The sequence below is a fragment of the Mchenga conophoros genome, linkage group LG18 (genome assembly GCF_057382185.1).
Source record: "Mchenga conophoros isolate Kocher_MC1m ecotype Shallow Benthic linkage group LG18, M_conophoros_male_GT1.1, whole genome shotgun sequence".
NCBI lineage: Eukaryota > Metazoa > Chordata > Actinopteri > Cichliformes > Cichlidae > Mchenga > Mchenga conophoros.
The window spans coordinates 13,647,444-13,671,596 of record NC_140543.1 but is presented as its reverse complement, the minus strand read 5'-3'; the positions used below and the strand labels follow the sequence as shown (position 1 = coordinate 13,671,596).

General features: G+C 41.3%; 1 protein-coding gene, 1 long non-coding RNA gene and 1 other non-coding gene across 4 annotated transcripts; 1 reads left to right on the top strand and 2 right to left on the bottom strand.

Annotated features, from left to right (window-relative positions):
• Positions 1 to 606: 606 nt before the first annotated feature.
• LOC146553364 (uncharacterized) lies at positions 607 to 8,552 on the bottom strand. The gene is made up of 3 exons (XR_014889546.1): positions 8,344 to 8,552; positions 681 to 8,217; positions 607 to 630 (listed from the first exon to the last, which is right to left on the bottom strand). It is a non-coding gene; the product is annotated as an uncharacterized LOC146553364 (long non-coding RNA).
• Positions 6,630 to 6,701, bottom strand: trnae-cuc (transfer RNA glutamic acid (anticodon CUC)). Its single transcript has one exon. It is a non-coding gene; the product is annotated as a tRNA-Glu (tRNA).
• sppl2b (signal peptide peptidase like 2B) lies at positions 8,025 to 23,949 on the top strand. Of its 2 annotated transcripts, none has more exons than XR_014889545.1 (15): positions 8,025 to 8,153; positions 9,054 to 9,170; positions 9,443 to 9,625; positions 9,725 to 9,814; positions 10,557 to 10,696; positions 11,501 to 11,643; positions 14,379 to 14,475; positions 15,030 to 15,146; positions 18,178 to 18,259; positions 18,378 to 18,452; positions 18,538 to 18,600; positions 18,693 to 18,792; positions 19,005 to 19,082; positions 19,538 to 19,814; positions 21,036 to 21,175. XR_014889545.1 is itself a non-coding variant. In XM_085254902.1 (15 exons), exons 1-15 carry the CDS (start codon positions 8,106 to 8,108, stop codon positions 21,219 to 21,221), a joined length of 1,680 nt encoding a protein of 559 aa, XP_085111028.1. In that variant the 5' UTR covers positions 8,025 to 8,105; the 3' UTR covers positions 21,222 to 23,949. The 2 variants fall into 2 exon arrangements, 1 of the variants encoding a protein (XP_085111028.1); XM_085254902.1 differs by having other exon boundaries at positions 19,538 to 19,698; positions 21,036 to 23,949.
• Positions 23,950 to 24,153: the final 204 nt, after the last annotated feature.

Genomic DNA, 24,153 nt, shown 5'->3' with positions numbered 1-24,153 from the left:
GGTTTTTGCGCCTTCAGAATCCTGCATATAATGTTGATATCGTCAGATGGAGGCTGAGTGGAGGTTGAGAGTGAACATGTTTTGAACATGTGTTGAATATGAGCTTGACTATGAGCTTCTGGTTTGTTCCAAAGTTTAGGTGCAGGTACAGCAGAGATAAGATCTCATCAGTGCTTTAATCTGCTACTCTGTCCGACCAGACGCATCTGGTCATCTGACCTGAATGCTGTTCTGAGAGTGTACCTGGTTAAAAGATAAAAAATGTAAGGAATTGCTGGTAGAAACATGCTCTAATAACAACATGTATTTGTTTCTGTGCACATGTATTGATCATAAAAAATATACAGTATGCAAACATCCGAGTAGACCCTCATGTCTTCTCGGATCTTCCCATGCAGTCCTCCACACTCTGCTCTTGGAAATTATGATTGAAGTTTAAGTAAGGACCATATCTTATGATACTAGAGTTTTGAGAGTAGGATATTTAGTTTTGTGCGTAAATCCGGTTAAAAGAGCCAAGGAGTTCATAGTTAGACTTTGATATGTGCTCAAAGGTGCACAGAGTTGACATTGAAGGAAACGGTTTCCAGGGCCTAATCCGTGGATCGACTTCCTCCGAGGCGTGGACGTCTATCAGCAGAGAATGTACCTTCACCTATCAGCAGAGAATGTCCCTTCACCTATCAGCAGAGAATGTCCCTTAGTCTGTAACACAGTCAAATATATTCTCAAGTAATATTCAAGCATGCCATTCAGCGTGTTAGTACGAGCTCGGGAGCAGCTTGGGAGAACAAGAAAACAGAGACTGCTTCAGATTGTCTTCCCAAAGTGACTCAACTTTATTCACAAGTACAACAGTTTATATAGAGGGTAAAATTCATGAGACAGCAGATTTATCAGTTTAAACCAGTACAGACCAAGATAAGGCAGTGTCTTCCTGCCCATGGGTGAAGAAGCATCCTTTGTGTAGTTTATTAGTTCAGCTACAATTGTGATTATCTCAGCGACATATTTTCAAGGCACAAAACGAAGAGTTCTTTCATTAGTGAAATCTGAAACAAACCATTTGGCCTTCAACAGGCGTCTAAAAGATTAAGAAACTAATGTAGCTGAGGGAGTGATCTCTGTGGTATTTCAACCTTGTACCAGCCTGTGATTCTCACACATCAATTCTTGGGTCAAAGAGAAAAATAACTAAAACAAAGGGGCCTTATTGAATGACAGAGTTTTCCTGCATAATGTCACTATAAAACAATATCCAGTAAATGCTACCATGGTACTAAAATACCTAACAGTTCCCCTCTTTTATTATTTTTAAAAATAATAACTCAAATAGAAAGGAAAAATCACAAATGTAATAACATAATATAAAAAGCAAATCATAAAATGTAATAGTTCACAACCTAATGTTCAATATACACATCAGGAACATCATTGGTAACATCTGGTACATCCTCAGGATCAATTTGTGCTAATTGCAAATACATTGAAGTAGCTGTACTAGTAGCTATATGGGTTATCATTGAAAATGTGGCTTGCAGAAATGTGAACAGGGTTGCACTTTACAATACGAAATAGTAAATAAAAATCCTAAGGTTAATGCAGTAGATATGATTAATAACCTAAATATATAAAAAAGACAGTTCTTTAGTCGTCTCCTGGCCTGGTCCCAGGTTCGTGTGATGACAATGGGCATTTCATTTTCTCCATTATCAGGATGAAACGAGTCTATCTTTATCAGGTTAGACATTGTGTGGTACTCTAGGCTTTCTGTTCCTGCTGGATGTTCGAGTACCTTGTTGTTGTTCAGGCGGGGGATCAAAGGGCTTTCTGAGTCTTGGCTCTTTCCGGCGTTGTGTGTTAATCAGTGATTGTGTGTGTGTAGGTGTATTGAATCCGGGCGCTGGCTCGCCGGAGACGTCATCTACTTGATCCGACGCCTTAGGTGGTTTGGTGGGGCTGGTCTTAACCCTGCTGGCATGAATCCACTGAGGTTGTCCGTCTGTGAGGATGCTGGTTCTTCGTCACTGCCAGTACAGTCTGGGGCTGGAACACGCGCGGCCTCCCAGAGTGTCCTTGGTTTTAGTGACTTCTCCAACACGCATCTCCTTGTCTCCACTTGTGGAACCGTGGAGGGGAAAGGCTGAGAGAGACAAACTTTCTGATAGTTATTATTCAGTTTTTCTACCAGGTTGTGAACATCAGTGGACAATGCAATATACATCACCTTCTACTAGCGGTGCCCCTCTGGAAGCTGACCATGGTGTTGGAAATAGTCTTATTTCAAATGGAAATAATTTGGTTACTGCAGATGGAGTCATAATGTATGAAATGGAAAATCTGGTTGTGGTAAATGCTGATGTTTTGCTTTTGGTTTTCCTACATTAGTTCGTGCACATGTTAGACAGGTTGCTAATATGCTTTTACTGCATGTGATGTTTTCTCAATTACAAATCTTGATTTTATTGCCCCTATTACCCCTCTTTGTCCGACATGACTCACACAGTGAAAATGTCGGGCAAGGACTGGCATCAGGGAATATGGGAGGGCAATCAAACCCTTAAGATGTTGTATAAGCCATCTCTGTCATCTAAGGTACAGTCATTATTCTCCCAATAGGTGTAATCACATGCAGAGGCTTGCTCTTGTATGAATTTTAAATCAACATTTGTGTCTAAATAGTCTGGGAGTGTAACAAGTGGCAGCTGTAGGGGCACAGATAATACTTCCTGCGGAGGTGGGAGCTGTGATGCAGCTGCAGCCTTGGCTGTCACGTCTGCTAAGGCATTACCTGTTGCTTCGTCTGTGTCAGCTGTACTGTGTCCTTTCGTTTTTACAACTGCAACGGCCGATGGTAGCTGTATAGCCTGAAAAAGTCTTTGAACAAAATCAGAATTAGCAATTTATTTTCCATCAGCAGATCGAAATCCTCTCTGTCTCCACAATGTGCCAAAGTCATGCACAACGCCAAATGCATAGCGGCTGTCTGCGTAAATTGTCACATGCTTATCCAAATGTAGCTCACAGGCGCGTATTAAAGCCATGAGCTCTGCTTTTTGTGCTGAGTGAAATGGTAATGAGTGAGCCTCTAGTATGATGTCAGGCACTGTTACCACTGAATAGCCACAAAGAAATGAGTTGTCACTCGGCCTTGAACAGGACCCGTCCACATAAACCGTGGCTGAGTCTGGGATAGGTGTTTGCTCTAAATCTGGACATGGTGCTGTGGATTCCTGTATACGTGTCATGCAGTCATGATCGTCAGGGTCGTCTGAACCATCCTGTCGGTCAGAGGAACACAGCATACGAATAAGTAAGTGTGCTGGCGAATTGGGTGTGCTGCTTGCTTTTATAGTGAGATTTGCTGTTGAAGTCAGTGTAGCTTCATAACCTGAGCGACGTTGTGCGGTCATGTGTTGTATAGTTATGTTTGCTAGAATGGTCGTGACCTGGTGATTGGTGTGTAGAATAGTGTCATGTGAGAGTGTGAGCTTCTCGCAGTCCCTTATCATGATAGAGCAAGCTGCTACTGCTCTCAGGCAGGCCGGCATTCCCTGAACAATTTAGGGCAGCACCTTTGAGTGGCGGAGGTCAGCACTCCCTTTAATGCATTGAAAGAGGCAGTCATTTCTGTGGACCACAGTATTCGAGGAGGCTTGTCTTTTTTACAACAGTCACGCAGAATGTGGTCATGAAAAGAACAGTCTGGTATCCACTGTCTGCAATAGTTCACCATGCCCAGGAAGGACAACATTTCCTTCTGTGTAGTGGGCCGAGGGACGGAGGTCACAGCTTTGACCCTGTCTGCAGTCATGGAACGTTTTCCGTGAGACAGTGTGAATCCCAAATATTGAACAGAAGTCTGACAGTACTGCATTTTCTTTGCTGATGCTTTGTGGCCAGTCTTTTGGAGGTGCTGGAGAAGCATGTGTGTAGCAGTTTGACATAGTTTTTCACTCAGAGCACAGAGGAGGAGGTCATCCACGTGTGGATCAGGGTGCAGCCCTGGAGGAGTGAAGCTGTCCAGGGTAGCACAGATCACCATTGAGAAAGCAGCAGGGCTGTCTATCATGCCTTGAGGCAGACGAGTCCAAGTGTACTGCTTATTTCTATGTGTGAATGCAAATAACGGCTGTGTGTCTTCATGCACAGGTACTGAGAAAAAGGAGCGGAGCATAAATCCACCACGGTAAAATGTGTATGCAATGCATGTCAATATGCTGTGAACATCTGAAACGAGAGGTGGCAGAGGAATGTTGACTGCATTAATTTGCCTTAAGTCTTGTATGAAACGCCATACGCCAGGTTTGTTAGGCTTTGGCACAGGATTGACAGGAGTGTGGGCTTTATTACTCCTGTAGTCAATAAATCTCCTATCATGACATCTAGGGCTGCGGCTTTTTCCGTGGAAATGGGATGTTGCTTGACATATACTGGCTTGTTGTGTTTTAATAGGTGTACGTGATAAAGTGTACAGTCAATAAATCCTATATCATTCTCACTTTTAGACCACAATGTCATATTCTGGTATTCAGCTGGCAAGGTAAGTGCAGAAATAGTACAGTCGATAGGGTAGGTTAGATCTATGTGACGACATGGTGTAGTTATGTCATAAACTATGTCTGAGTTATGTGACAAAATCACTGTTTGACCTTAGAGAAACAAAAGTGTGGCTCCCAGTCATGGGATTACCTGGTAGTGGCGTCTGTACACGTTTTTTTGGCACAGTGTGTGACATAGAGTACCGGACAAAAAGGATGTTGAGTTCATTCTCTGCTGAGGGTCCAGCTGACACAGAGGATGTTCCTTCTCCATCATGTCGGTACATAGGGCAGAGAAAACATAAGCTGTTATCAGTGTCAGCAAACATTTCACCCTTTATGTTAAATGAAATACACAAATTCATTTTTGCTCTGGGTGTCTGCGGCTGCTGGAAAACTGAGCCACAATAAAAACACATATCTCTACTTTTATCCTTCCGTCCTCTGAAACTTCCTTGCTGTGCTGGAGCGGGTAATCCTGCATACATTAGTTTCTCACTTTCCTCTGAGCCTTCTACATCAAAATTCAACTTTATCTTAACACTTTTAGCTTTCGTGGTAGTATCTGCACTGGCCTTCAGTTTTACTGACCTGTTTTCTGGCGATAATCGTTCGGGATAGGGCTCCGGAAATAAATTAGAATGCATTGAACTTACAGTCCGTAAGTTGTAAACAAAGTCAGTCACATAAGCACTTCCACACGTTCTGGATACGTGATCATGGACGTCTTCACCGATTCGCGGACGTGGGTTACACGTAACCGGAAATGGGAGTTGTACTGAGCCGTTATTTGAGACTTTATTTTGTATTTTATTAATTTTTGGTTTTACAGGTACTTTAGATTTTTTATCGGACCTGTCTGTGGTCTTTGAATAATTCTGACCCATGTTCAGTGATTTCCAGAGGGGTTTACACGCTAGGAGGATTTAGGTTAGTATTTATTTTTGCTGTGGCACACCTGAGGTTACTTGATTTTTTGCTAGCAATTTTATCTTTTTAGTGAGCAACTTCTCACTTTTTAACGAGCAACTTCTCGTTTTATGACCCCAGGCAACTTCCTGTGTCCTTTCTGCTGGTGAGCAACTTCTTAGTTTATGACAGCAGGCAACTTCCTGTGTCCTTTCTGCTTTTATTTACAAAACAACAGGCAACTTCCTGTGTTTCTATGTGGGCCACTAAAGAAGGCTCCTCAGTGTATCCCACTTGTTACTATGTGGGCCACTGAAGAAGGCCTCGTCAGCGTATCCCGTTTCTATGTGGATCACTGAGAAAGGCATAACACAGTCTTATAAAATAAAAGACGAGTGCCTACCTTCGTCAGGATCCCACTTCTGACACCAAAATTGAAGGAAACGGTTTCCAGGGCCTAATCCGTGGATCGACTTCCTCCGAGGCGTGGACGTCTATCAGCAGAGAATGTACCTTCACCTATCAGCAGAGAATGTCCCTTCACCTATCAGCAGAGAATGTCCCTTAGTCTGTAACACAGTCAAATATATTCTCAAGTAATATTCAAGCATGCCATTCAGCGTGTTAGTACGAGCTCGGGAGCAGCTTGGGAGAACAAGAAAACAGAGACTGCTTCAGATTGTCTTCCCAAAGTGACTCAACTTTATTCACAAGTACAACAGTTTATATAGAGGGTAAAATTCATGAGACAGCAGATTTATCAGTTTAAACCAGTACAGACCAAGATAAGGCAGTGTCTTCCTGCCCATGGGTGAAGAAGCATCCTTTGTGTAGTTTATTAGTTCAGCTACAATTGTGATTATCTCAGCGACATATTTTCAAGGCACAAAACGAAGAGTTCTTTCATTAGTGAAATCTGAAACAAACCATTTGGCCTTCAACAGGCGTCTAAAAGATTAAGAAACTAATGTAGCTGAGGGAGTGATCTCTGTGGTATTTCAACCTTGTACCAGCCTGTGATTCTCACACATCAATTCTTGGGTCAAAGAGAAAAATAACTAAAACAAAGGGGCCTTATTGAATGACAGAGTTTTCCTGCATAATGTCACTATAAAACAATATCCAGTAAATGCTACCATGGTACTAAAATACCTAACAGACATTGTTTGAAAAAATTAGTTCCCTGACCGGGAATCGAACCCGGGCCGCGGCGGTGAGAGCGCCGAATCCTAACCACTAGACCACCAGGGACGGTAAGTGGCTGGAGATCCCTCACCTGAGTGGGGATGTATATGATAATTGTTTTATCAAAGATAGGAGAATCAGAATCAGAAGACTTTGTTTATCCCCAAGGGACAATTAACAAACAACAGAGCAGCATAACGTTGAAGATAAGGACAATAAGAACAGGCAATAAGATTGAAATAATAAATACACAGAATATACAGTATATACAGTTTTAAAATTACACAGTTTTAAAATTAAAGTGACTGAAGTAAGATAAGATAAGATAAACCTAGTTTATCTTATCTTGTTGTTCAGTAGGGATGACAGCTTAGCCATCATGTCACTGACCACCTCCACTGGGTCCAGATGGCATCCTAGAACAGAGCTGGTCCTTTGGATCAGCCTGTTCAGGCTCGTTCTGTCCCCAGCAGTGATGCTGCTGCCCCAGCAAACTACACTGTCCGTCCTTCTGCAGGAAGCACTGGGTGGAGTTGTGGGAGAGGCCTGCATTGTAGATGGTGAAGAGGAACGGAGTCAGAACTGTTCCATGTGAGGCCCCCGTACTACAGATGACCCTGTCCGACACAGCCTGAGTTCTCACATACTGTGGTCGGTCAGATAGTCCAGTATCTATGTTGTGAGGTGATGGTCCACTTCTATGTTCTCCAGCTTGTCCTTCAGAACTGTGGGAAGAATGGTTCTAGAGGCACTGGATAACTCAGTGAAAATGATTTTTGAACGATGTAGGAGGTGAATGACGGTCATCCACTCCGGTGCCACAGCAGGTTGGTAGGCAAACTGAACTGGGTCCAGTGATGAGCTCAGCAGGGGCAGAAGCTGTACCAGGAGCAGCCGCTCCACTTACCTCCAAGATATTGGAATTAATCACCTGCATACAAGTGGGTTTTTTGTTTTTTGGGTTGTTTTTTTTTGTATTTGTTTGTAATTTTCTTTTGTATTTTTATTTCTTCTTTTTTTTTTTTTTTTTTTTAGAAATTTTGGGTTAAACATTCTAAGAGTTTTGCATTTTTGAAGAAAATGAAGAAAAATTGAAGAAAAATAGTTTCCCTTTATTGATTGATTGATTGATTGATTTATGTATTCATGCTAATGAATTGAAAAACTTTTAACCAAACTCTATAACTCCTCTTTTATTTGTTGTTGGGGGTTTTTAAAACTTATGTTTAACTGTAAAGCATGTTAGGCTTTTCGTGCTGTCAGTGACCGCTACTATTTTTATAGTTTTTTGGCAGTCTGTTTTTATCCAAACAGCAAAGTGGCACATGACAATATCATCCAATTAAAAAGCCTAGCCGAACGAAATGGGCGCGGCCTGTTAGAGCCGGCGTTGGGGGCTCTCGTGCAGGGAGTTCGAGCCAAACGTTTGGTTGGTTGGTCGATGGGGGAGACAACAACAAGCTAGACATCATGAGGGTCCCCGAAACACTGATTTGGGTCGCTTTTCTCATCCAGAAGGTGAGAGACACCACGTCTGTTTCTTCGAAAACTGTCCCTCAGTGCGTCTTTGTCGGGTAGCAGCCTGCGGTTAACAAACAAGGATTTGGGTTTTTATTTCCCTGCGGTTTTCCGGGAACGTTAGCATAGATGCTATGTCTGTTAGCTTGCGGAGATTTCTGTGGGCCCTGGAAACCCACACATTACTCACCTTTTGATGCAGCATTAATGAAGGGGGATTATTGCCGATCGATTCACCTCACCTGAAACCGACACTGGGTTTATCTTCACAGTGATTACGAGACAGCGAATATGATGTTAACCACTGACAACTTGGACTGCGGTAGTGCTGTAAAATATGGAACGCGTCTGAAATTAGAGTTTAAGAGTGAAATATTTCAAGTCACTGCCAGAAACAATATAACTGAGTGAGCCAACTAAAATTTGAACAGGTTTTTCTGTTTTGTGTGCAGTGAAAAAACTATTAATCTAGCTAAAGATTGTCATGTGGAAAGAGAAAGAAAGAAGAGGTATTTGAGAAATGTGTTTAAAAGCCTTAAATCTAACTTCAAGTACATTGCAGGAACCCTGATTGTAGGAGCTGTTACTGAGCCTTTTTATACACTGAAGGCTGTAGTTTGTAGTGCTGCTGAGCTTTATTATACATTCAAGGGTTTATCATATTGTGTGCACCCCGTTTATATGAAGAAGGGTATACAAAAACCAACTAAAAGGGGTACGAATAGTTTAATCATAGCTTCAAAAAGGCTTTTGGGAATTTTTATGCCGTCTCAAATTGATGCAGACAGCGAAACATCAACATTTATAGGGCTGCTAGAATTAAAGCTCAACTCTGTGATATAAAAATTTACTTTTTCTTGGACATGTGAGATGATCCAGCCATTGTTTTTATGTTGACAGGTGGTGGGAGAGTACGGCATGGCCCATTTCAGTGACAAGGGCAAGAGCAAAGGAAAGGATTACTGCATATTCTTCAACTCCCAGTGGGCACGTTTACCTCAGGATCTCAATAAGGCAGTAAGTCACTAACAAAGGGGGTTAACCAAACATTGTAAAATTTCAAATTGCTTCAAGGCAATAATGAGAAATAATGAGAAACAAACTAGTCTTTTAGAAGTACAAGGATTTTTATGACAAGGCTGCCCCTTTTTACACTAAATGAGGAAGCTTCTTTGTTCCATTAAAGAATAATAAACAGTACATAATGAGTAATTAATTAAAACAAACAACATCTCTAATTACTGTATTTTGAAACCTCTGAGAGTATTTCCAAACCTTTTGTTTCAAAGTCACGTCTCCAGATCCATGACTTGACAACATCGGTCCTGTGCTCACCCTCTGAGGTCCCAGAGGGAGGCTTCCCGAACCGCATCCCCATGGTGATGAGGGGGAACTGCACTTTCTATGAAAAAGTTCGCCTGGCCCAGATTAATGGTGCCAAGGGCCTGCTCATCGTCAGCAAGGACAGACTGGTAAGACAGCTGTTCACAGCTATTCTGTGTCAGAATTAAACAGGTCTTTTGGTTCATGACAAATCAGAAATGTGCTTTGTTTTTGTTTTTTTCCTACAGACGCCACCAGCAGGAAACAAGACTCAGTATGAAGAGATTGACATTCCTGTGGCACTGCTCAGCTACTCTGATATGTTGGATATAAGCAAGGTGAGAAGTCAGCTACCAACCGATATTTCTCTTCTCACTTTAGAAGCTCTACACCTAGCCTTATTATCCCTTTTCTAATTTTGTGTCACTGGATGCTTTAATATGTGTACCTTGTTTGTAGCAGGGTAAACTACCTTTCATCTGTAATTCTTCATGGTACAGATTCAAGAAAGTGCTGGAAGTATTTCTCAGAGATTTTGCTCCCTATTGACATGATGGTGTCACACAGTTCCTGCAGATTTGTTAACTCCATGTCCACAATGAGAATCTCTCATTGTACCACATCCTAAAGGTGCTGTGCTGGATTGAGATCTGGTGACTGCAGAGTCCATTTGAGTACAGTGAACTGATTGACATGTTCAGGGAACTACTTAGAGATGGTTTAAGCTTTGATACACGTTAAACGGCACATGGCACGTCTATCCAGCTGGAAGCAACTGGTTAAATGCTCCTTTTCAGACAGATTTGTTTTTCCAGTGGAGTGGAAAATGTATCTAAGTGGAAAAGTGTATCTAAAACTGAGCACCATGACGGAGACTCTTGTTGCAATTCATGACTTCAGTCCAGTGTTATGCACTGAATTGGGCTTAATAATCACAACATCAGAGTTAATTTACTTTGAAGTAGGCTAAATTAGGGTTTATTTAATATAAATTAAGTAGCACTTCCTTATTTTGGCATGTTTTATTTAGTTTTGAAGGTTTACATCTGGCAAATCTAATGCTGTTTCTTACTTCTGCAGACCTTTGGTAAAGGACAGCTGGTTGCCATGTACGCACCCAATGAGCCAGTGTTAGACTATAACATGGTGATCATCTTCTTGATGGCAGTAGGAACGGTGGCTATTGGAGGTTACTGGGCCGGCAGCAGAGACAGCAAGAAGTAAGTTTACTGGTCCTGTAAAAGTGCTTCTGTGGAAGCGATTCAGTGGAAAATCCCATAGTGCCAGAGTTTCAGCTGTACTGCAGTATGACAGCCAGAGTTTTCAGACTTTTTGAAAAAATTAAAGTTAAAAAGTGATTTTAGTCTGGGTTGAAAACTGCATTAAGTGATACAAAAATACAATGATGCAAGTATTGGGTATCAAAGAAATTCCTTCAGTGAGTGCAAACGATGCATTTAGTCACAGCTGCTAAATTTACATTAGAGATATTTCATCAGGAGAGGCTCCAGAGAACATTGGTCAGAGTTTTCCTGGCAACAAAATACAAGTGCATGATTGCAAAAGACTTTCCTTTTGGGTGACTATGAGTGCTTCTCTTCTTTTCAAACCAAGCAATCTGCATCTTACCGCTGCGACTCCAGTAAAGGGCAGCACTGTTTATTTGAGTATGGGTGACTCATTGGCTTAAGCCAATCTGAGTCCATCTTTTTGGAGTTTTCTGAGGTGAAGGAGGGCAGAGTGAGATGGGGTCGCTGACGCACAGCACCGCAGAGAAAAAAACATTTGGAATCATGAGTGCGTGTTTTCAACTCAGGATGGAAGTGAATGCCAGCCAGCTGACCAAATGACTATAAATATAGACTTTTAATGGCAATATGGTTATCCCGTGTGTTTTGGTAAATCACCAAAAATTGGACCATAATCTGCAATTTAAAATGTGAAAGACAAAACCTCAGAGCAAACATGTGTGCATATATACTCTTTGTCTTTAGAGTTACTCACTGTTGCTTGTCCTCCTGCAGACGGTACATGAAGCACAAGCGGGACGACAGTGCCGAGAAGCAAGAGGAGGAGACCGTAGACGTAACCCCAATCATGATTTGTGTGTTCGTCGTCATGTGCTGCAACATGCTGGTGCTACTATACTTTTTCTACGACCACTTGGGTACGATGCAGATACTCACGAAGCGTACACAGAATATAACCGCTGCTTTACTAGTCGCGCTGAAGGAAACATTTAAAAGATAAGTAAATCCGTTCGATCAGAAGCACGTTTATGGGAACAGTAAATGATGGTGGTTTCAGTTCCTTCTGCCCAGTATTCATTAGTGTGTTGGGGGCGGTTAGCCTCTCAAAGCTTTTAATTTGTCCTTACTCACTGTGGCTTGGCATCACTCAGTAGGGATTTTCTCTGGATTGAGGTTGTGCAAAAGATGTGACAAAACCTAAAAAAACCCAGCATTTGCTATGTGCAAAAAAAAACAGAGCAAAACATATTTGAAAAAAAACCTCCAGAAGTGCAAAGAAACACAGAATGGTGCTTTTGCAATAAGTCTTTGTAGTTTAGAATCAAATGAAGTGATAATTTAGGATATGCTTATTTTTACAGTCTGTCAGAATCAAAAAAATGGTTCCAGAGCAGCTGATTTAGTTCAAGCCTGCAGCTTTTAACTGGATCTTACAGGTTTCCTTGTTTTTCTTGACTGAAACACCTGTATGGATAATTCCTGGACTTACTAGGCATTCATTGTCAAATGTGTTAACTAATTTAAACGTCAAATTTCTCCTCACCACTTGGCAAGTTTATATTCTTTTTATCTACAGTATGCAGTAGCTTACTCAGATTAGGGACACTTGTCCTCCTGCTGCCCAGTGCTCACACTGTGCCAGAGGATGCTTACATTTATCTTGGCAGCAGCTCCTCTCTCACAGTCACTCTCTGATTTACTTAAACACTGTTGCAGAGCCTGATGAGTTTTATGAGTTTGTGGATTTTGGGACTTTATTATGAAAGCGGTGGAACGCTTTCCTTTCAGAGTTATATTTAAAGAGGGAAGTGCAGGGGAATGCGATACATGCACACTGTACCGAGTCTAACTGAACCGCACCCGGGCACAGCACGTTAATTATGTTAGTCAAACAAGCTGGACTTTAATGCTTAAACACACTCAGGCCCATCCTGAGTACATCCTTGATAACAGCTCATTTACATGTTTGTGCAGCATAGTTTTCGGCAGCTGAGGTTCGTTGTGTCTCAGTGTTTTATATGCAGAGACAGCAGATAGAAACAAGTAAAATGCTGGCACTTTTTCCCCTCCGGGGTCCATGCTACTTGTTGTGGTCAGTTTTCTTTAGAGGTAAACATAACTATCGCTCACGTTTAAAAAACAAAAAAAAAACAAAAAAAAAAAAACAAAAACTTATTTACACGTTTCTGAATCTCACTTCTGATACTTTCAGCTATCTCCCTCCAGGAATTTACTGATATTTGAAGGTCCTTATATTAAGAATACGGTTATTATTTCCTATATTGTTGCTCTCTTGCTGATAAATTTAAAAGCCAAGTTGATTTGGTAAAGGACTAGATGTCACAATTCCTGGCAATGCATTGCTTTTAATGGAGAAAATCTTGAGGGATGGGTGTTATGAGGAAAAGCATCCCAGAAACTTTACCAGTGGCACACATCGTTATGTGTCTCAACTTTTGTTCTTTTACACAAGCTAATCTGCCATTTTTCCTTGGTTAGGTTTAGGGGTTAGAGATCTGATCTAAATCATTAAAATTTAGACACATCGTCAGTGGTGGACCTTGAATTCATCGGTTGTTTCGGCCATTATCACTAGACACCCTCATCCAAGGAGGCCCTGCCAGGGTTGATCAGGCCCCGGAGTGTGTCAATGGTTTATGTTAAAATTGTTTTCTTCTTTCTCCTGTTTAGTTTTCTACAGTTTATTCTATCTATTCACTGCAGCTGAGAAATATGTACCTCTTTAACATTTATGGAAGGTAGCACATTGTATGTCGCTCGGATGATGAAACTTAGTCTATTAGACTCCATTCCCCAGAATCCCCAGGAAAAATTAGACAGAAATGCACAGGAGGAATCACTGGCACTGAACTCATAAAGTCCGCTGGCTTGTTAATCCTGTTGTTGTGCAGTCTCACTTTGTCCACGATGATAGAAGGCTCACCATCAGTGTCTTAAGCCTTTAACATTGCTGCCTCTTTCCTCCTTTAAAAACTAGCTTAAATAAGTAGAATAAATATTTTGCTAACAAAATAAAAAGACAATACGACAAAGCAAGTTTCACTTAAGGTAAAAACCAAATAATAGAAAGGAGCTCAATTAAATAAAACCAATTAAATGAGCAAAATAAGTAAAGATTAAAATGCAATACAGTAGAATAGGTTGTGAATAAAAAAAAAAAAAAAAAAAAAAGAAGAAGGGTGAAGAAATTTAAAAAAATGCACATCACACACAGGTGCAACAAGAAAATACACAAAATGAATAAAACAGGATTTCTGGTTAAAAAGTCCAAGCTTCTAAACTAATCTTATTAAATTAATAATCCCCTCTCCATTTAGCTCCAGGGTAAACTGAGATTCTTCAGAGATCATTTCCTCTCGCAGAGCTACCTGTTGTCCAGCATTAAGCTGCAGCAGAGTCAAACCCTGCTGAGTGTAAAGAATGGCTGCACTGATAAAGAGCTCAATGGCTGAGATAACATTTCGCCTTTAAACAGATTAAAAAGCTACTGAAAGCTGCAGATGGCAATAGTGTACAAAAGGGAAAGCAATACCACTATTCAGGCGTTTAAGGAGGGGGGATGCCAAAGAAGCGGGTTTCCTCACACGATAATATCTACTCAGCTTCTGTCTGCTGTTTCTTCACCGTTTAGCCATTTGGGTCATCAGGATCTTCTGTTTGGCCTCCTCTGTCGGCCTGTACAGCTGCCTGTGGCCGTTCGTCAGGAGACTTCCTTTCTGCAAGTGCAGGTGAGTCTTCAGGTCATATTAGCAGGTGCGATGATGCTTTAAACAGCATGACATTTGGGTTTTTTTTCCTCTCCATTCATGTATGTTTTCTATGTCTGGTCGAGGTGCAACTTGATGATTCAACCAAATATTAGTCAGGGTATATATATGTTTGAGCTTCTCAAATCTAAAATAAATTCAAACTTGTTCGCCCAGTTCTTATTTATTAAATTCAATAAAGATGCCTGCTGTACAATCACTCCACCCTGGAAACAGAAAAGCTCATATAAATACTTAAATACTCATTATACTTACAGCATGATGAACAGTTTAGGAACCTTTTTTTTATATTTTTTTCAGCAATGCGGATTGAGCAGTTGTTTCCTGTTTCTTCTGTACACCCTTTTTTCTTTTGTTTGTAGACCAAATGATACATGGTTAACATGATTATCTGCAGATTAATGCTAATAAAAACACTTTTTAGTTGCATTTCATGCTTAACAGTGACTGTATTTCTCTGAGAGAAAGTGCTGTGGTGTAGTGGCTGACATCTGGCCTATGTTTTGGAAAAATAGGATCCCGGAGAACAACCTGCCGTACCTGCACAAGCGGCCGCAGATCCGCATGCTGCTGCTGTCGGCCCTCTGCATTGGTGTCAGCATCATCTGGATGGTGTTTCGCAACGAAGACCAGTGAGTGCACAACACAAAATTTAAAAAACAATTGAATTCATTCCACTACAGCTACAGACAAAGGCGCTGCAGGGCTTCACAGTCATAGAAGAAAAGGTCAAATTCACCAGCTTGTAGCGATTAAAGGGGGAATAATCATGAGAGGCGAAAAATGAGGTCAGGTACGAAGTTTAACTTGAGGTGAATGGGAGTAAGGAATACTATTGATTGACATGTGCAGCGGTGGGAAATAACCAGGATATACCGATAGTAATAACTGCGATAGCTTTAAAAAATAAAAACCTAGACCTCTGTCTGGGTCTAATCCAAGCCTATTCAAATGGCGGCCCACGGGCCACATGTGGCCCAGAAGCAACCTGCGAGTGGCCCTGCCTGTGGTCCTGGCAGAAACACAGAAAACGCAAAAAATTAATTAATTAATTTTAAAAAATTAAAAATTCCTACAGCGTAGTGTAGACTGTGAATGCAACACTCCTAGTAGCCTAGCAATATTTAACCCACAATGCACCGTGATGTAAATATATTAAACTATCATTGTAATGTATGATGTGACAACAGCAAGTACAGTTTAATTGCGAGTTTAATAATCTTACAACTGGAATTGTACTACCATGGTGAGGGTCCTGTACAGCCCGAGAGAGAGCTGCAGCAGCTTCCCTTCGTGTTTGCTTCTTGCCGAAGATTCTGAAACAGTGAAATACTGCATGCTGGCCGTGGTGGATGCGGTAATAAGTGACAAAAAAAATTAAAGTAAGTGTGACATCTGCTATTAAAAACGTACCCCTGTCAGACAGTTCAAATATTCATCGAGTTGAAGTTCTGTGAAGTTTTGGCGTCAGACGAGTTTGAAATGTTGTCAGATGACCTGAAGAAAACTGATTTAATGTCTATAGTAGGAGATGGGTTCACAGACAGAACTGATAATGCACAGTTATGCGTATATGTCTGTTTTTTGGATGGAAAATTGCTCGGCTTACTACCGTTAGAGGGACACACAGCTGGCGAAATAATGTTTGAGAAGATTTCATCTCTTTTTGAGGAAAATGGTCTGGATATGAAGCGCGTCTGTATACTTGTGACAGATGGGGCTCCATTCATGGCAGGAAAAGTGAGTGGTCAGCAAAATATTTATTTTAATTTGAAAGGGAAATGTCCAAATGTAGTATTATTATTATTATTATTATTATTATTATTATTATTATTATTATTATTATTATTATTTCAAATGTGCAAAAAAAAAAAAGCTAGTTATACCTCCCTTTTTTTTCCTTTTTTTTTTTTTTTTTTAAATAAATGAACCTTTCGATGTGCATTTTTGAGAGGTCACCAGATTTACAGGGGAAAAGGAATAAAAGAAATTACTTGTTTTTCAATACAGTTGTGTGGGTTTGAAATTGATCATGATCTGCTGCTTACTGGCTGCAAAAAAATATCTGGCCCAGATAAACTCCTCTGTTTGAAAATCTGGCCCAACTAACTTCTTAGTTGAATAGCCATGGTCTAAGCCTTATCTGTAGGCGGCCCTTTCAACTTAGATCAGAATTGGCTCACATTAGAAAGTAAACTTTTAACCATAACCTGTGACTAAATGTTTCATAGTAGATAGGGCAGGGCAATATGTCCAAAAATATTTATCACGATATAGATTTGAAAATTTGCCATAACAATATAACTGATGCGAGACAAAATACTTTACAACTCCACAACTTTGATGGGGTTTTTTTGTACTAATAATGTCACTTCACCCAGCACCCGTTGCCTACTGGTGGTGGTCAGAGGGCCTGGTGGCGCCAGTGTCCGGCAGCCTCGCCTCTGTCAGTGAGCCCCAGGGTGGCTGTGGCTACAATGTAGCTTGCCATCACCAGTGTGTGAATGTGTGTGTGAATGGGTGGATGACTGAATGTGTGAAGCGCTTTGGGGTCCTTAGGGACTAGTAAAGCGCTATACAAATACAGACCATTTACAATTTCACTTAAACAAGCAGCTGTTTTTTATGTGCATTAAAGTTATATAAAAATTTAACAGTGCAAATGAAAATTCCTTGCTGACAGTTTAACCAAAAGGCATTTCCAGGAAATTGGCCGACATGTCCTCAGCATAACCATGTATAATATCCACAAAACTTAAAAAGAGGTTATACACACTCAGTACGGTAATATTATGTTCAAGCACAGTACGTATCACTCGGCGAGGCTCCCGACTACGGTAACCATAATGCTCTGACAATCCATCAAGCGGTGCGGCTTCGTAACTTAGCAAAGTCGTACTAAAACATTTTTTGACAGATTTTTGAGCGGCGTGTACCACATAAACTCGGTTCGGTAATAACGACGGCCCGCTTGCATGCTCTACCAAAAAATGTGATTTGGTGTGTATCTGAGGGCATGAAAGCCAAACCAGTTCCACACCACTGAAGTTGCAGCATTTTTACAAACCAATTCTGCTTCATCAGTTTTATTCAGCGATCCGCTTTCGCCCTTCTCATTCTCTGTCGCCGCCATGCTTTTTTCCACCATGTGCGTATGAAAACAAAGGCACTGCGCATGCGCGTTTTACCCATTTTCTATTGCGATATTTAATTTTCTTATCATTTCCTAACATTATACCGGTATTACAGTGAACGGTATGATATGGCCCAGCCCTAATAGTAGATACCTTATCACATAATCCAGAAGTGTCACCACTCGGGCTATTTCAGCTTTTTGAGAAAGGAATTATTATTGTGGGCTTCTCCAGAAGTGCATATCTTCTGGTTTAAAATTCAGAGTGACCCCGTAGGTGCTATATTTGGGGGGAAATTTTTCACTTTCACTTGGAAAGATGCTTTTGCTGAAGTATCAAAAGAGCTGAAGCTGTTGGTTTCCTACAGGCTGTGCTGCACACTTTCTTCCAGCACCCAAGAATTTTGGTTTGAGGGCAGAATTATTGTGGGTGTGTGTGTCGGGTGGCGTAAAGTCTGTGTGTAATGACGCCTTTGAGGTACATGATATGGTGATGGTGCTGGCTGACTAATGTGTTATGTGTCTTCCAGGTGGGCGTGGGTGTTACAGGACGCCCTGGGGATCGCCTTCTGTCTCTACATGCTCAAAACAGTCAGGCTGCCCACATTTAAGGTGACAGATCTGAACCACAACGCGATTTTTTTTTTTTTTTTTGAAAGGTTTTTAACTGTGTTTGATTGTTTTAATAAAAGTTTGATCATAAACTGTTTTCTTTTGCTCCCTGATGCAGGCTTGCACTTTACTAATGACCGTCCTGTTCGTCTATGATGTTTTCTTTGTATTTATTACACCTTCCTTCACAAAGGTATGTCAGGTTGTCACACACGTCTCTTTAGTTTAGTTGTTGTTTGCTGTGTTCTTTGTGTTTTTACTCCTTACCTTTTCTCCAGAGTGGGCAAAGTATAATGGTGGAGGTAGCAGCTGGTCCCTCTGACTCCTCCACACATGAAAAGGTGAGCCTACGTGGTACACCTCGGTTAAGTCCTCCAAACACCCCTCTCAGCTCAGTAGTTGATGGTAATGTTAATTTTTGTGTTTTCCCCAGCTTCCCATGGTGCTTAAAGTGCCACGGTTAAACTCCTCCCCCCTGGCTCTTTGTGACCGCCCCTTCTCCCTGCTTGGCTTCGGAGATATCTTAGTACCAGGTATGCAAATCAAATGTTTTATGATGACACAGTTCACATGCTTTGAAAATAAGAGCAAGGGCTTGTCCAACAGTAAGTCTGTCACGGATGAGAGATTTTCATCAAAGAATTTAAAACAAATACTAAAACTGGAAGTCTGCTAAGAAAGCTTTGTGAAACTGCTGTTAGTCGTTCCCTTTGTTCTGAATGCCTCTTTGGTTTTCTTTTCTCAGGTCTGCTGGTTGTGTACTGTCACAGATTTGACATTTTAACACAATCCTACAGGATCTACTTCATGGCCTGTACAGTTGGTACGTACGTGGGCTGGAGGAGGGGATGGAGGTGGGCTGTACTCTGTGAAATGCTGATGTTATGATGAGCCTCATTCAGGTGGGAATGACATTGATAAGGGGAGGTTCTGCTCTGTAGTTCAACTCATCGTTTTACCCCGAGAAAAATGACCGTGGTGCTTGTAATGTAATAAACAGATTGTTAAGACTAGCCAGTAGAAAACATCAGCACTTCCTCTCCTGAGGACTTCAGTTTTAGAGCAAAAAAGAGAGGATTTCATTTTCCTGCCAGATCTGGTACAAGCTTTAGGAACAAGTCTAGGAACAAAAGACTTCAGTAACTTTTCTGATGGTTGTAGCTCAGTAAGGTAGAAGCAGGCCAAGGACGACCTGTAAATAAGAATATAGCAGCACACCAGCTTGCAGAACACCTGCAGGAGCTAAAGTGACGTCTGTCTTTGTCTCTCTCCCGTCAGCTTATGGCATCGGCCTGCTGATCACCTTCGTGGCGCTGGCCGTGATGCAGATGGGTCAACCGGCGTTACTCTACCTGGTGCCTTGCACTCTGCTCACCAGCCTCAGTATTGCGCTATGGCGCAGGGAGTTGCCCCAGTTCTGGACTGGAAGTGGATTTGTGGTGAATACCAGTTTGATATGACTGCCTACTACGGAAGAACAAAAAGACTTAACAAAAAAAAAAGGAGAAAAAAAAATCTAGGTTTAAATAACATGCAGACTAAAGTAGAATTTCAAGTTGAGTAACCCCTTTAAATAATTCCATCCATTCCAACTGCTTCTTTCTGTTTTCAATGTCCCCCTCCATCGCTACTCCTCACCCTTTATTTTACTGTGGGTGTGCTCTAGTCTGCTGCTGAGGGTTCAGCTGTCTGTGAATGTCACTGCAGGTATTCAAACCGGGCTTCATTCTACCATCAAACACCCCGACGGGCGTACTACGAAGCGAAATCAATGGCTTAGTGAGCTACGTCGAGCCTTGAGTCAGAGTTTTCAGTGTCCCGGGGGTGGCTTTCTTGATCACCATGGTAACTGAAGCTATTTAAAAAGTGCCACGTTTTCACTGATTCTAGATAGATTCAGATTCTCTGCTGGAGCAATAGGTTTTATACATGCCATGTGCAGATATATACATTCATGTTCCCACAAGGGAAATTATTGTTACAGCAGCTGTATAAAAAGAATAAAATTAGCACAGGAATAAAAATTTTTGTATATACATAAGTGATTACATACATGGTAGAGCTGTGTTTCACTATAACCCCCGAAAGAGAGGCAGGAATATGTTAGCATTTATTTTCTAATGCAGAAAACGATTGTTTTTGTGTTTTATTTAAATCTGCTGCCAAGCCTGCTGAAATTCTAGCTTAAAAAACACAGATTAGAAAGTCGGTCTGTTTGTTTGTTGTCCATTTATCAGGACTACAAACAAGAATATTAAATCTGTAAAATAACTTTCATCAGATGCCTGCTCTTTATTGTGAGCATGCTCAGAGCCTGAAGCAGAAAACCTGAGCTAACACAGGAAGCTGAAAACCACTGTTGAGATGCCTGTTACCTCTGACTGGGGTTTTAGGTGTTGTTGAGCCAGCTAACACAAAGTAAGCCTGGCTTTATGAACTTGCTTCGTAGTACCTCCCTCTGCTCTCTTAACCTTGCTTCATTTCTGCATTGATGATAAAGTAGTGATCACATGGGAAACTCTGACTCCCATTAGTGGGGCTGATGTTGATGTAGATTATTTCTGCGTAGCTTGATGGGGCTAAAAACCTCAGTGGGACGTTTCTATCCCTGCGAATACCTCTGAGGGCACAAAGCTTCTTTAGCTGGGGTTAAATTTGTGCCTGTGTAGCGTTTGGTTCTGTTTGCCTTCTGCTCTCCTGTAGCTCCTGTCATTAAATTTTGTGTTCAGCCTGGCGCCCTTCACTCATGCAGGCTTTTGTTTTCTGTCCCTTGCAGCCTGCCATAGTGCTCGCACCGATCAACTGCACACAAACCGCCGCGCCGCCGACCAAGGAGGCCTCAGCTAAACCAGAGTCACCAACCGCAGAGGAGCAAGCCAGTCAGAGTGAAGACTCCCCCCAGGACCCGCCTCAGAAAACTCCCCCGGTGGAGAGCAATGAAGAGGGAAAAAAACCCAACTGAAATAACGTCTAGTACGGCACTTTTCCATTTCACCGTGTTTACTTTGTTCATTTTCTTTCTACAGTGTGTCCGAGTCAGTGGACATTTCACATACTCATGCTTGTTTGCACTCGGTGCCAAGTACGAATCTGTGTTTTCTGAATGTCGGGCTCAGCCGGGCACAGACAAACAGAAGCAGTCCCATCACCACCTCCTACTAACATACAATTTGCACCACCCGAAAGGGGAGTGAAAAGTCAATCTACACTACTCCATTGAGAAAACAATAAATATTTCCACTCCTCTCAGCTCTGTGCCAACCTAAAGACCCCGTCACGCCAGCAAATAACAGTGCAATGTATAACTTGACCAGTAACACCAGAGCTAAATGGCAGATTAAAAAAAAATACCCCTCCTGATTTTTGGTTTTCTTTACATTTAAGAAGTGGAAAAAAAGACCTTTTAAAAGCTGAGATCTAAACCTGAGTAAAAAATGTTTTTGACCTATTGTTTAATAAATCGTATTATCGTAATAAATTATAATGAGCACCCTGACCTGTTACAGATCAGAGAAAAGGGGAAAAAACTTCACATGTGGAGGTTTTAGTGCTTCACAATTCAAACGGCATGTCTAGAGCAGAAAAAAATAAGCGATAGTAGTAGTTGCTGTGTAGAAATACTGGCATCGCTATTAAAGGAATCGTGGTAATGAATTAGTTAGTGAGCCGTGAGCTGCATGTTTTGCACCCCTGAAAACCAACTTTAATGAACTTTGAGCAATCAAAAAATGTATTTAGTGCCTGATCAGTCTCATACAAATAACTCCAGGATCCAACTAACCTGATGGAGCGAAAAAAGAGAAATGGTAAAATATTAGGTGGCAAACAGAAAATTAAAGATTTAAATATTCATTCTTGCTCCAGCTTCTCATTTATGTATAAGAAACAGAGTATTTGGGTTTTGAAATGTTGATCACACAAACAAAACTTGTAAAATAAGGCATCTCGAACATTGTTTTCTGCTTTTGGACAAAAGAAAAAAATTCTAAATAGCAGTCAGTTTTTTTTATCTAGCAGTTAAAGGTAGTGCCAGGTTCATAATTTGTTGGAGAAAGGCACATTTATTTTGTAGTTTTTGCCTCTCTGCACCACAGTGGATCCTAAATCGAACAATTACTATGCGAGTGAAGAGCAGACTCAGATGTGTTTGACCTCAAGGTGCTCCTGTTAGCGAACGAATATAAAATTTTTCTCAGTCTTCAGAATAAAGTGCTAAAACTTCTCTGATGACAGAGAGGTGTGGAAAGATACTCTGATCCAGTTTGTTGCCACAGTCACCAAGCCTCGGACCCAAATATTTAGCTGTTCGTCTTTCTGGTGTGACCGGGCTTTAAAGGTCCTGGCTACAACCCAGCCAAGGGGAAACCGGAGCGCAACACAAAAAAAAGAAAAGGAAACATAATGCCCACACTGACTGCTCCCAAGGAAAGACCAACGCTACCACAGGATTGCGGTTTCACAACAACCAGATATTTTATTAATCTCCAAAGATAGCAAGCAGCAGGGAGGGAATGGCCAAAACAACAAACAAAACACTCCAGAAATGAAACAGAACTGATTTACCTATGACGAGAAACCCAAAAGAAAATTTCACTAAGCTAAACAGGAGAAAAAGGTTTTAAAAGAAAACCCCAACAGCAACCAGATCACCAAGGTTTACAATCAATACAAGACAACCAAGCTCTTCTCATCACAGTAACTTGGTTACACAGCTCACCACTAAACACAAGACCCATGGCTAAATGCACAGCTTGTTTGGAAATAGAAAGTGGGCGGGGCAGCCAGCCTCATTCCATGCTTAGCCAATTATCTGCCTCCACCTGGAACTTACATAAGCACAAACAACATACAGCAAAATGACTTGGGTCATAACACGAGAAAGCGATGGCAGCAGCTCTGCAAGCCCATCAATTTTCAAGCACTTAATTTGAAACGCACTGAGACTTAAATCCCCTTAAAAAGCCCTTTTTGAAGCGTGTGTCCCAGAGTCAGAGCATGAAGCCGCTGAAAACTTTCATACCCCTTAAAATGTGGTGCTAACCTGGTTGTTGACTGAGCCAAAGCACTTTTGTTATTTTCTCATCAAGCTTTTGTTACATTTTGTGTTTGCATGCTTTTATTTTGATTTTAGCCCAGATATATGACCCAGACTTTGTAAATGTTGCTGAGCGCTGCAGTCTGCATCACCCGGGAGGCGCTCGTGTTATATTAAGAGTTGGGTTTTTGGCCTTACCGTGTCCACGTCTGGAGTGGGGGGGTGGGGGGAGGCTCTCTGAAAACCGTGTGCTGGACTCAAAGTGCTGCAGTTTCATGTGTGAACTGGAGAGTATGTGGTTCTGGTTGTTTTTAGTTTGTATTGAAACATTTGCACAGCATTTTAACTCATGAAACGGCCTGTTGTCGGCTCATGTGTGTGTACGTGTATGTTTATGCATAATTATAAGGGTTTAAAGATACGGAAACCATGGTAACGACCTACTTGTCCCATATTTGTTCTGCTTTTGTTTGTCTGACCCGAGGGCATCATGTTGGACAGCAGCGTGCTGCGAGTGAGTCCGGCCTCGGTGTCCGAATGTGATTGAACAGTTTTCTGGACGACGTTATTCATTCACCAGGATAGTTTGGTGTCACCCAGTGGTTTTTAATGCCTCCACAGAGGCATATGTATAATAAAGAACCATTGTATTTAATATTAGGCCTGCTGTGTTTCTTATATCACACTTTTCAAGACTGATCTACTCTATACACTTTATCTATACTCTATATCCACACACTGCTGCATCTCAAATAGAATAGAATAGAATAGAATAGAATGCCTTTTGTCACTATACACATGTACAATGAGATACAGAGCATCTCCTACGCAGTGCAAACATGTGGTAAAAGAAACGGGT

What these genes read in the sequence shown, in the direction of transcription:
- sppl2b (XM_085254902.1), top strand. Translation starts at nt 8,106, where the DNA reads ATGAGGGTCCCCGAAACACTGATTTGGGTCGCTTTTCTCATCCAGAAG. An exon ending in ATATGTTGGATATAAGCAAG is followed by an intron (nt 9,815 to 10,556) that starts GTGAGAAGTCAG and finishes TTACTTCTGCAG; the next exon opens with ACCTTTGGTAAAGGACAGCT. An exon ending in CTTCCTTTCTGCAAGTGCAG is followed by an intron (nt 14,476 to 15,029) that starts GTGAGTCTTCAG and finishes TTGGAAAAATAG; the next exon opens with GATCCCGGAGAACAACCTGC.